General features: G+C 33.5%; 1 protein-coding gene across 2 annotated transcripts; it reads left to right on the top strand.

The window, feature by feature from the left end:
* The first annotated feature begins 5,150 nt into the window (after positions 1 to 5,150).
* On the top strand, positions 5,151 to 9,075 carry LOC108478254 (SUPPRESSOR OF GAMMA RESPONSE 1). 2 transcript variants are annotated; one of them, XM_053023268.1, is made up of 7 exons: positions 5,151 to 5,463; positions 5,544 to 5,617; positions 6,032 to 6,161; positions 7,070 to 7,256; positions 7,340 to 7,839; positions 8,124 to 8,552; positions 8,638 to 9,075. In XM_053023268.1, the coding sequence occupies exons 2-7, from the start codon at positions 5,610 to 5,612 to the stop codon at positions 8,680 to 8,682; spliced, it is 1,299 nt and encodes a 432-aa protein (XP_052879228.1). In that variant the 5' UTR covers positions 5,151 to 5,463; positions 5,544 to 5,609; the 3' UTR covers positions 8,683 to 9,075. The 2 variants fall into 2 exon arrangements, with proteins under 2 accessions (XP_052879228.1, XP_017636217.1); XM_017780728.2 differs by having other exon boundaries at positions 5,161 to 5,617.
* The last annotated feature ends 3,724 nt before the right edge of the window (positions 9,076 to 12,799 follow it).

Below are 12,799 nucleotides of genomic sequence, written 5' to 3'. Positions count from 1 at the left end.
TTTTTTTATAAGGTTATTTTGGCATGTTGATGATGACTTGAAAATGGCTACTTGTGACATGTTTTAGTTCATATTTGAACTAGGTTATTATGTTTGGAAATGACAATATTAACATGTATAAGATGTTTTGAAATGATATTTAGTAAAAGTGTAAATGGCAATTTGATATGTTTGAGCCTTGATATTTATGTATGGCTGATGGACTTATAATGCTTGTTAAGTTAAGTTTATTTGGTCACTTTTAGGTAAACTATGTGTATGGTCTCTTGGTATGAGATGTTGTCTTGGTAATGGTTATTTATGTTGTGGTTAAGTACATAATGAAATTAGGCATTTATGCATGGAATTAGGTAATGTTAACATGTTTCCGTAAATGGTGTTTGGATGTAATTGTGGTGCCTTTAAATGACATATTGGTTAGATAATTAGGTTGATTGAATTGGCATAATTATGTGTATTTGAATGATGCTTTAGTACTTTGAAAGTGTGCACAAATGGATTTAAAGTTTATGCATGAATTGGTTAGGAAATAGCTTGATTTTAAGTGAATTTTTTAGTCCACACGGCCTGAGACACAGGCGTGTGTCATTTGAGGATTTTCTTAGGGTTCAAGTTAGTGAGTTACACAACCTAATACATGGTCTAGCACACGGGTATATGGGGAAACTCAGGGAGTTACACGGCCTGACACATAGGCTTGTGACAAGGCCGTGTGACCCTACTCAGTGAGTTACACGGGTGAGGACACGGGTTGGGACACGGCCGTGTGTCCCTTGTTTGAAAGTTATATCGCTTGGGGCTATGTCACGATTTTGTGACCCTTGTTTTTCTATTTTTGCAACTTATTCTTAAACGTTCCAATTTGTTTCAAATTAGTTCCAAATTGCTTTCAAGCTATTTCCAGGGCCTCGAAAGCTTGATTTAAGGACGAATTGTATGAGAATGAATGGTTTATGATATATTTAAATTATATTAAATTTTATGATGTTTAAATGTTTCTGGTTGTACAGTAATGCTCTGTAACCCTAGTCCGATAACGGAGACGGGTTAGAGGTGTTACATTTAGTGGTATTAGAGCTACGGTTTTGTCAATTCTAGGATTAAACGCAGCATGTATGGAGTCTAGAAATACATGTTATTATATAACCTGTGATAGCGTAGGAACTCCTAACTCAAATTGAATTATGTTTCCATATAGATAAAAGATCTCTTCCAACCGAGCTAATTCCGGCGATGCTGACAGAATACTCAAGTATCTGATTAAAAGGTTTCTAATGATGAGCAGAAATTTATAAAGGTTAGACTAAAGGTTCATAATGTTTGTATTAATAATGAATGTTATGTTTGATGTGTATTTATGATAATTAAATTTTGAGGCATTACGACCTCCATCCCATCGTTTTCAAAATTCTATATCATGGAATGTTTATAGTGTTTCTGTTGTGAAAGTTCACAAGTATGGAGCCGAAGAGTTCAGTGGTTGAATGTGTAATGATGTGGTCAGAGCCGAGAGTTGGGTAGCAGATACAGAGAGTTATAGATGAGATATTAGATCTTTTTGAAGACTATTTAGGATGTGCAACGTCACTGTTAAAAGAAGAAGTTATTCACTGATAATCGACTATAACTGGTATGGTATCTAAAGAACGGGTTAACTGAGATTTCTTCTAAATTAATTACTTTAGTGAAACAGAATAATGTGAGATCACTAATGACTTTAGTAGTTAAGGGGTAGTGTTCGAACTGTAAATAGATCGGAATGCAGCCATTATGGCGCAGTATCTTACAATCACCTCATCTGGGTATTATATGTGCTCTTTTATTTTAGTGGCATATGTAGTTGTTTTATCTCCAGATATGGTTCTTATCGCGTGGGGATGCTAGCTAATCATAATGATAGGTAGAGGTATTGTTAGTTTGGCTAATTAATGATTGGCATTGCTCTATTTTTGGCATTCTATTCAAATATGTTTTGGTAGAGCACTCAATGACAAAACTCATGTGTTATTATTTTTTACTTTACTGGTTGTTGTTCTGCTCTATGCATATGAAATTTGTGTTGTTTATGTTACAGTTGGTTCCAGTGCGTCTAAGTGATATTCTCCTTTTGGATTTTTCTTTGGTGTATCATTAATCTCTTTAACAATAAATATGTTCTTATTATGCCGCATGGTCTTCAATAGAAATAACGTGGATGTGGACAACTGTGTCTGGAAGGCTAATAAATTTGCATATTTTGATAGTATAGAAATGGGTTATATTTTCGGGAGTTTAATAGAGCTTTACATCTTGGGCTTCTTTATTTTGGCTTTCTTATCATTCTTATTGTCTACTTTATCATATATAGTCCATCTGTAAAGGATACACATTGGCCTTAGACTATTACACTTGTTATAGTTATAATTCTTGATTGGATCACGAGAGTATGTTGTTACAGATCTCAACTTTTTAGAGACGTGTTGCTGCATTTATTGATACTTGAGGCATTAGCGTTTGTCTTATTAGAGCAATGTGTTCCGTCTGAGGAAAGGTTTTCATGGGAAGGAACAAAATAATACTTCTAATTCATCTGATGGTTGTGGCTCTAATATAGTTCAATGCTTTGATGTTAATAATGGGAATAGTCTTATTATGTTCAACTTTTAGCTTTCAAGAAGGGATAAATAGTAGTAAAAGTATAGACGGTGGAAGATCAAGCATAGCATCACATATTGGTTCTCATTACTCAGATGATCTTGAATTATGTCAACAAGTCAAAACTTGATGTCACATTTTGTATGAACTAATACAGTTTGTTACGATGACTGGTATTATGAGGAAATTATGATAGATTTTATGTCTAGATTATCTTGATGACAAGAAAAAAGAATTGATTTGAATTGTTACTATCACGTTGATGTAATCGACTCATTTGTTTTAGTTAGAATGAATTATTCATTTGAAGAGCTAGTTGAGTTGTATGTATTTGAATTTATCTGTAGATTCGAGAATAAATTTCATGAAGTCATGGGCAAACAGACAGACAATCAGAATGAGAAATTCAGATTTTAGAAGATATGATACAGAGATATATCAACCAGATCAGAGATGGTTGGGAAAATGTTATTGAGTTAAATTCATTTTGATAATAGCAACTATCATACTTGCATTTAAATGATATTGTTTGAAGCTTTTCATGAATGGAATGTAGAACCCTGGTATGCTAGCCAGATAGAGCGACAACACGTTAGTTGAATAAGAATAACTAAAATATTTATCAGTTGAAAGTTACAGATACAGATATGTTAGAAACATCATTTTTAATCTAATATAAAAATAAATCATTTTCTAAAATCCATATTTCTAAAGTCAAGCCTAAATTTAATTATTAACGGCTGGAGAAAATTGTGCACCAATTCCTTATGTTTGACTTTTGCTCTACCACCAATTTATTTATTTGTTTTTTTTTTCATTCATTAGGTTTTTTTTGGGGTTAAAACGATTTTTTTTAGTTGGATATTCATGTTAGTAAGTTATGGTTTTGAAAATTAATAGTTTTTAAAAAATTTAATTTTTTAATTTGTTATAATTTTTTTAATAATAACCGAGTCAGTTATCATTACGCGTCACATTTGCATTGTAATGCTTGAAACATAATTTTTGTTGGTCCAATAATTTTCAAATATGATATGCTCGATTAATAGCCTTTTTTTCCTTTTTTTTTTTTTTCTTTTTAACATTTAGCCTAAAAAGTAATCTTTTTCTTTTGGTGTAAAAAAAAAAGAAGTAATCTTTTAAATTTTAATGGCACAATCATTTCTTAAATTTTAGGGTAAATTATATTTAAGGTTATTAAATTATTAGTAAATTTACATTTTAACCACTTAACTTTAAAAATTATAAAATGACCATTAAGTTATTTAAAATTTTCTTTTAAGTCATCGAACTATTCAAAACTTTTTATTTAAGTCATTGGGTTGTTAAGTTTCTTTTAAAAGAAAATTCAGCTAGTAAACTCTAAGCGACGATTCACGATCGGTATAATGACAGTACCTATCAATGAATAAAAGAATATATCTTAGATTCAAGTCAATCTAAAGGTTAGTGTCGAAGATTGGAAAAGAATACTATTTAGATTTTAATTTGCTGATTCCTTATGTTTAAAACTATTTTATGGAAAAAAAATTGAATTATAAAAGAGAAATAAAATGAGAGCTTTCAATAAAAGCTTTCGATTAGTCCAGACAGTGCGAACAGATAAAGTCATAGAATAATAATTTTAGTAGAGATTGTATGTAGGTATTTACGTGACGTCCAAGTTTTGATTTTTATTTCTGCTGCAATTACAATCTTTTGTGGTGTTAATATTTTTGCGAAATGATTTTTTTTAGCTTAAGCATTAATTGTTAAAGTTAAAAATCTATGGAAAAGGAAGAAGCTTTTGGCATTGACCCGATCAACCATTAAAAGCTTATTCAGCTATGAAACATGACATGATAAAACATTACATTGCATCTAATGCTCTTATTACGATGTGCTTAAAGCCTACCAATGGATTCCAATTCCACCTACTTGTGAAAATTTAGCAATTTTAAAGAAATGAGTTCTTGTTGTTCATAATTGTGGGTGAATTTTTTTTTTACATAATTATCAATTACAAAATATATTTTATGGTTTCACAAAATGAATAATTAATTTTTGAAAATTTAAAGAATTTTTTAGAATTATCGTTATAAAATGTTGTAAAAGGACTAAACTGAATATTTTAACTATAGGTCAAAGGTAAAACTAGGTATGAATTCTTCAATTAACGTTTCACATTATCATTTTAACATATAAAATTTGACGGACTAATTTATACATTCTAAGAATTTATTTATTTTTCAGTCGAGCCAAAAAGCAATCTGCCCGAAGTACAGCCGCTTCCCTGGTACTTTTTCCATTTTGTTTTGGTTATAACTTGGATTATGTAATCTCCATTTCTGACGTATATGCACACATCTGAATTGCGGTTAGAAAATTGATGCCATGAACTTGGATATTCTGTGCGGTCTGTAGAGTATTCAAGATTGAAATTATGGGTTCGAGTGGAAGCCCAACATACTAGATGTGGGCTTTGGCATCTCAATTTTAGTTGTTAGGAAATGCATGAGACTATTCAATTCTGAACCATGGCAATAATGGAAGTTGAAGGATACAAAACTCTAGTCAACGGAAGTCCTTTAATGACAGAGTCGACCCTACACTAACCTCGACAGAACTTTACTTTTTTCAAGTCAAGAGAAAAACCCAAAACCTTCTTCTATTTATCTCCTCTGTTACTGCTTTTACCCATTTTTAGTACTACTAATAATAAAACCAAAGTTTTCTCTTTAATTTCTACAGCAAAGAAACCACCTTTTACTGTCTTTTCTTATTCCTTTTCGTACAGAGCAACGGTAGAAATCCCACTAAATCCGGTTTCAAATTTCAAAACTTAAAAAGGTACATTTTTTTAAAGGACTTTTATATTTTTTTTAATGTTACTAGAAACAAATTGAGAACGAAGAGTTTATTTTATTTAGAATATTCAAATCCTTTACGAGAACCGAAAGCTGAGAGAGAAGAATAGATGCTTTGATTTTTATGTCATGGCTGGGTAAGTTGACTATCCTTCATTTTTCTTGCTTTGGAATTTCCTGATTTATAAAGAAAAATTATTACTTTGGGTACTTAGGGCAGTTTCTGATGTCTCTGTTCCTTATATTTGATGGGGTTAGCATGTTGTTTTGGGATCCTTAGCTGAAATCCCTCTCTTTTTGGAAAAAAATTATGTTCATTTTCTGGGTATTTGCTAGGAAAGTGAAAAGACTATCTGGGCAGTTGTTAGTTCATTCATTTGTATGTTTATGATTAGGGCTTTCTGTTGTATTAGATTTATGTAATAGATATAGATGACGTTGGGTTGGGTTTTTGATTTTCCAGTATAGATAAATAAGAGAACTTGCGTTGTTAGGCAGGGGAGAACTGCTAATAATGATGATGTTTGCTCACTTTTGGGTGTTTTATGCAGAACATGGTTGGTGGATGGTAACAGGATTGCGTCCAAAATCAGGAGTGCATCTGATCCTGGAAGGGTGACATGGAACAGCAACCCAACCAGATCTTGTCCTAATTGCCATCATATTATTGACAACAGTGATGTATGACTTCTATCTTGTCCAATGTTTTATGTTATATGCTTTTGGTACCTGAAAGAGATTAGTTGAACAAGCATAATATGGTTTGTGCTGACCATCATAATGCATCTTAAGTTTACATTAGTAGCTCAGGAGCTTTTCTGAGTTTTTATTGCTATCTTAACATCTTATATGATCGAAACAACAAAACAAAATGTTCGACTGCAATGCCTTAAAACTTTAACCTCAGTTACATTGCTGCTACTTAATAGAACCTTGGATTTTACCATATGGTCTCCAAAACTAAGTTACTTGGACTTGGGTGTGAGTGTCGGATACAGATATGTATCTGGCAAAGGTATGTTTAGACTTTTCCAAGTTTTTCCATGTATTTGAAGGTCAGAACATGAGTGTCAGACATGGGTACTTTGAGAAAATTAAGAGTCCAAGCAAATAGGTCCAATGTCAGTCTTTTGCCCATCTTTTCTATCTGTCAAGCTAAAGTGCTCTGCATTGCAATACTTGCTTGACTCTAACTTGGAAAATCCTAATCTCTGCTGAACTATTGTCTTACAACAATTTATCACTCGTATAGAAACAGGATCTGCCTATGATCATAAAGCTATTTACTTGTGATGTGGTTTATGTCTGGCATCGGATGTCTAGATTTATTATTAATATACCAATTATTTTCAATGACATTCGAAGATATTGTGGATTATAATTGTTTTGACAATCATAAGCTCAAGTAATTTGTGCTTCCATCGACATGTAACGAAACTCATGATATTCTGATTTCACTAGTTTAACGATTGTTTATCTTGCTTGACTTTCTAATAAAAATAAACATAATGGCATTGGTTAAATATTCATAACTATGAACAGTAGGGCATTAGTACATGTACATAGCAACTAAAAGTGTGTGTTCCTAGGTGAATCAATCATGGCCAGGGTTACCTCGAGGTGTCAAATTTGATCCATCTGATCAAGAGATCATATGGCATTTGCTTACAAAAGTTGGCGTGAAAGATTCAAAACCCCATCCATTCATTAACGAATTCATCCCAACCATTGAAAATGATGATGGTATCTGTTATACACATCCCCAAAAATTACCAGGTTGGTAAGGATTGAGGATTTTTTTCTACCATTTTCTTTAAGTATCTTTTTACTAATATTAATACTGAAAATTGAAACTTTAGGGGTTAAGGAAGATGGAAGTGTATCCCACTTCTTTCATCGAGCTATCAAAGCTTACAATACTGGAACTCGGAAACGTCGAAAGATCCATGGTGATGATTTTGGTGATGTCCGCTGGCACAAGACTGGTAGGACCAAACCAGTCTTTTTGGATGGTGTTCAGGAAGGGTGCAAGAAGATTATGGTTCTCTATATGACCACTGTCAAAGGTGGAAAATCTGAGAAAACAAATTGGGTGATGCACCAATATCATCTAGGAACTGAGGAGGATGAAAAAGATGGGGAGTATGTTATTTCTAAAATATTTCATCAGCAGCAACAACCCAAACAGGGTGATAAAACTGAGCAAGATTTATCTGAAACAACTGAAACAATGATTGTTAGAGTAGATCCTGTGACTCCAAAGTCTGTGACACCTGACCCACCACGAACAGGGAGGCAATGCCATGAATATGACCAAGGACAGGAGTATACCATTCCTTGCATCGATCCCTCTGCTCAGGTAATTTCTCGTTCTTGTTTTCCTAATTATATGCCTTGGAATTCTTTGTAGATTGCTTTTTATCTACTTGTAGTAGGGTTATATTTGAGACCATATTCTTTGCAGCCACCTTTCTTCAGCGAAGAAACATACGTCAGAGATTTGGGATTACATTTCCCTATAATATACAAAAGTTGTTTTCTAGGATATTGTCATTGGATGAATTGTGGTTAGAGGCCATGCAATTGTATGCTCTCTAATGTAAGTGGTAATTTAGATGGGCCGTGATATTTGCTTTCTCTTAGGTATTTTCAGCAAAGCACCCTACAACGCAGTATGTTGAAGATGAAGCTCAAGCTGAATGCGAAAATTCCAGTCTAAATGATCTACCTGCTCCAGAAAATCATCTTAATGAGATGTTAGATAATGATGATAATAATGATAATCATGCTGAGGAAGATTCAAAGTGGTGGGATGGTGAGTCGCAGTTTTTGTTGGATTCACAACAGCTTGTGGAAGGGCTGTCTCTTTGTGATGAGCTTCTTCAGAGTCAGTCTCCAAGGAGGGATGCTGATGGTAATGAAGGAATACTAGATGGCAAACCTCGTCTTTCTGATTATGCTGAGTTAGGAGCAGAGCATCTTAAGAAGGATCTGGAGGAGTGTCAAAACCTGGAAGATGATCCAACCAACATAGAGCTGGATACACCACCTGAGTTCCGCCTGAGTCAGCTTGTATGTTACATCTTTTCCTAACTTGTTTCTCTAATTTGGCTATTATAGTCTCTAGTTATAATAAACTTGTTAACTGGTCTTGTAGGACTTTGCATCACAAGATAGCTATACTGCTTGGGGTGTGAGCTAGGTGATTGACTAAATACATTTGTCATGGTTCATGAAGAAGTTCGTGGTTAAATATTTTGTGAACACTTTACCTTATGAATCATCATTATTTTGGGGCTATGTCAACTGTAAATTTTGGTGGGAAGCTTGAACCATATCTAATGATGGCGGAGATACTATTGACATTTTGCCTGTGGGAGTTGCTGTTTTTGTGACTTCAAATGTAACCCTTCTGTTCAGCAATGGGTCGAACATATAGTTAAGAGCTTCGAACATGGGATACTAATGCCCCTATAATGTCTTCTTATCGTAGCAATGAAACTTTGTGTTAGTTTGGTGTATAAATCTATGTTCACCATTTGTTTGTACTGCGCATCATATAAATGGTGATTCCTTTCGCTTTATAGTTTCATAACATGCTGCAACTCATTGAGGGGCTTGGCAGGGTTATCTTTTTCCTATCAAAGTAAAATTATATTAAAACCCGAAAAGATAGAACTAACCTAAAATTTAGTTAGAAACCTTGCAGCAAGAAAATTCACAAAACACCTCAACTCGGTCAATTGTACCAAAAGCACTGAAAATTAGAAATTGAGCACTCCTTGGCTTATAAAACATGAGTAATGATGAATCTCTGTCAATCTCAAAACACCGGTATACAAGCTCAGTGCTACTATTTAAGATAATCTCAAATTTTCTCATTCAATGTTTTGACGGTTCCGCAATTAACTCTTCTTCCAGTGCAACTGTACTAAGACCTAATATTTTGCCTAGAGCCCAAGGTTCTTCAATCTCCCTTGGTAAAACCAAGATTATAATTCAACTATTTCTAACAACACTAGTAAAACCAAGTTGATTCTTGGAAATGAGAAAGGCAAAGAACGTGAAGTAGAATTTTGGGCATAATCCATAGCATCTATTAATCCTTTGGTATATAACTAAAGCAGCTGCAAAATTCTTAGCAAAGAACCATTACGCAGACAAGACAAACATACATTTGTGCAAAGGGAGAAATTTTCTCATGTCTTTAATTGTATGGTGGAAGTTTGTCTGGCAATTTCTTATCCATCTAAAGGTTGTGTTGAAGAAAGAAGGAAAAGAACTGTCCAAGGAAAATTCAATGCCGTGTGGACCATTTAATCAATAGGGGAAGTCAGGATCTGTCAGCATCAACGAAACGTTAAACGGATGATTGCCCAAACCAACCAAGCCAATATGGCATCACACTCACATAGGTGAAGAAAGGTTCATGAACCTGGCGAGCTTTACAGATCACAGAAGTTAGATTGAAAATGGCTTAGAGAGACACCACTTTTTCTGGTTACAAAAACTGATCTAAAGGTCCCAACGAACTTATTCTATCCTTCTTTAGGGAGCATAATTGCTTTCCCACAGATAATGTATATACGCGACTCCTGCAAGAAACCCGTGTTTGCTGGCAGCTTGTTGGGTTGCTAAATGAGTGTAGGACACTTACATAGGTGTCTGCACTAAAGATTTTGTAAGTATACACATGAGGTTAGGGAATGGGCCATAGGGTGTTGTTGAAGAGTTTCATTTATAAGTCGCGGTATTTTAAACCCGTTGAATGCCACGACGCAGACTGAACAAGAGACATGAAGGACCACCACAACCTGCCCAGTATCTCCATCGGTAACTTGCTGATTTTGGCGAGGTCAATACTCAGGCCTTCCATTCAACTTGTTTTATTCCTTCTTTTAACCACACCACTTTCATTATTGTACTTGTGTAATGTAAGAGCAGAAAGCCAAAAGATCCGAGTTGTTTTGTCAATGGAACAACACGGGTTGCTCTTCATCTTAACTGCTCCTCCACCAGATGATGGTGTCAATTTTGATCTAATAACCTTAGTTTTAACACAACAATTATAACATCTAACTAACGAATCTTAATCCATGTTTTGTTGGCTAAAATCACCACAGTATACTTCTTTTATACATATTCTGATAACAGAAATTATATGATTGGCAATGACAAACAAAATCATTCTAATTCTCCTAACCTGCTGTGCCCTGCAGGCTGCAGTCCGTATGAGAAACATTTTTTCATAGTTTTGAGTAATAAAATTAATGGAGGAGACAAGAAATTATGAAGCACCCGAATTGTCTATTTCATGTTCACACAGATTTGACATATCAACTAGTTTTCTTTCTTTTATTTAGTAATGAATTTATATTACCTAATCCATTTTATGTTTGTTGACAGGCGCCAAACATACATACATATTAATAAATTAATGAATACCATATTCGACGATAGGTTCACCTAATTAATTATTTGAAAAGATTCATTCCTAATATTGTATTAATCAAAATTGATAATCACATGAAAAGAAGCCACTTTAAATCACCCCCTAATCCTATGCATTATTGCATCTTAGTTTCAATATTGGGATCAAACTGATGAGATGTTTTGGGAACTTTTTAAACATTGTAGAAAATAAATAACCTTTTAAATAATTTAAACCAATATTCCAATCCTTTTGTGAATCTTAGTGGGGGCAATACTTGCCCCAACTTTGTAAAACATGACTGATGTATCTAACACTCAGCTTAGCCTTTCAATAAGAGCTTGAAGAATTTTGGTCGATACATCATACATGCATATAGATTGCACATGCCCATCCCTTTGTGAGTTCATCAATTTGGACGACAGACAGATCACCAAAAATCCCTTTTCCTTCTACATTTCTATACATCGTAGGGGAAAAAATGCTTTTCAATTATTATTATTATTATTTTTACTTTATATTAATGTGTTTGAATTATATCTATTTAAAAAAAAAAGCTCAATTAAGTAGTTATAGTTTAATTCATCCTACACGTTACACTAGACCCAAATTAAGTGTCATGACACGTTACACTAGACGAACAAATGGCCAAGATGGCCTATACTGGTGATGCTGAGCGCTGTTGCTCACAACCTCCAAGTTTTGATCCTTTTTTTTCACTCTTTTTGCTTTCACTCTTTTTGCTTTTGTTCGTGTTTGATCTCGTGCCTAATTAAAAAAAAAACTTATTAAAACGGTAAAAAAAACCTTTTATTAAAAAAAAATCAATTAGACTTTTCTGTTAACGGAATTCATTAATTGATTGGTTTGACTTTTAACAACATTGATGTGGTTGAAGACAACCACCAAGAGATGACATGTATCATTGTGGAAGGATGCAACCAAATTTAAAAAAAAAATAATTAATAAAAATATGGGAAAACTATGTTAGTAGTCAACTAACTATTAGTAAATTTTCTTTTTAATCACTCAATTATGAAAAGTTACAAATGGTCATCTAACTTTTTTCTTTCTAGTCACCAGCTATTAAATGTTAACGGGAAGATAACATGCCAACTTTTAACATTGGCAATGTAGCGATGTAAAATTTTTGCTTTGGTCACTAGTTGAGGCGATTATTTGAAAATTATAAAATAGAATTTCGGTTTTAAAAAAGAAAATGAGTCGCCACCGATCTTTTTTCTTAGGTGTGATCGGACACCTAATAAATCCTCCTTTTTCAAGAAAATTTATTTTTGAATACAAAAGGAGGCCGAGTTTAGGCCTACGTCAAAATCCAGAGAAAAAGTAGGGTTCGGGAGCCGGTTACGCGCGGGGAAGGTATTAGCACCCCCGCAACGCCCAAAATTGGTATCTCATTTAAACACGCGTTGTTTTAATTCTCAAAAATACGAGTTCAATTTAAATTTTAATCGTGATCCAATCAAAACACGAGAATTTTTAAAATTTCAGTTTCTTTTGAGAAGGGCGTTCCGTTTTTAACACGAGCCGATGATATTCACCCAACATAGCGATGAAATCGACGACTTAATATTAAATCGGTACGTTACCTTATTTATTGAAATTAAAAACATGAATGAAAATATTTTAAAATAAGAAAATAAGAAAATAAGAAAAAGAAAACTAATATCGATGTTGAAATAAGATGTGATCTAATAGGCTAAATTTGGAACAGGCAAATAATAATAAAAAGTTAAGAATATACTGAAGCAAATAATATATAAAACATTAACAATGTATATGTGATAATAATAGTCATAAAACAATAGTAATGCATATGGTATTAAACATGATAATAATAGTAATAATGCAAACATGAAATAATAGT

The sequence above is a fragment of the Gossypium arboreum genome, chromosome 12 (assembly GCF_025698485.1).
Source record: "Gossypium arboreum isolate Shixiya-1 chromosome 12, ASM2569848v2, whole genome shotgun sequence".
NCBI lineage: Eukaryota > Viridiplantae > Streptophyta > Magnoliopsida > Malvales > Malvaceae > Gossypium > Gossypium arboreum.
Note: the sequence above shows the minus strand (reverse complement) of the source record. Positions and strands in the feature narration are given on the sequence as shown.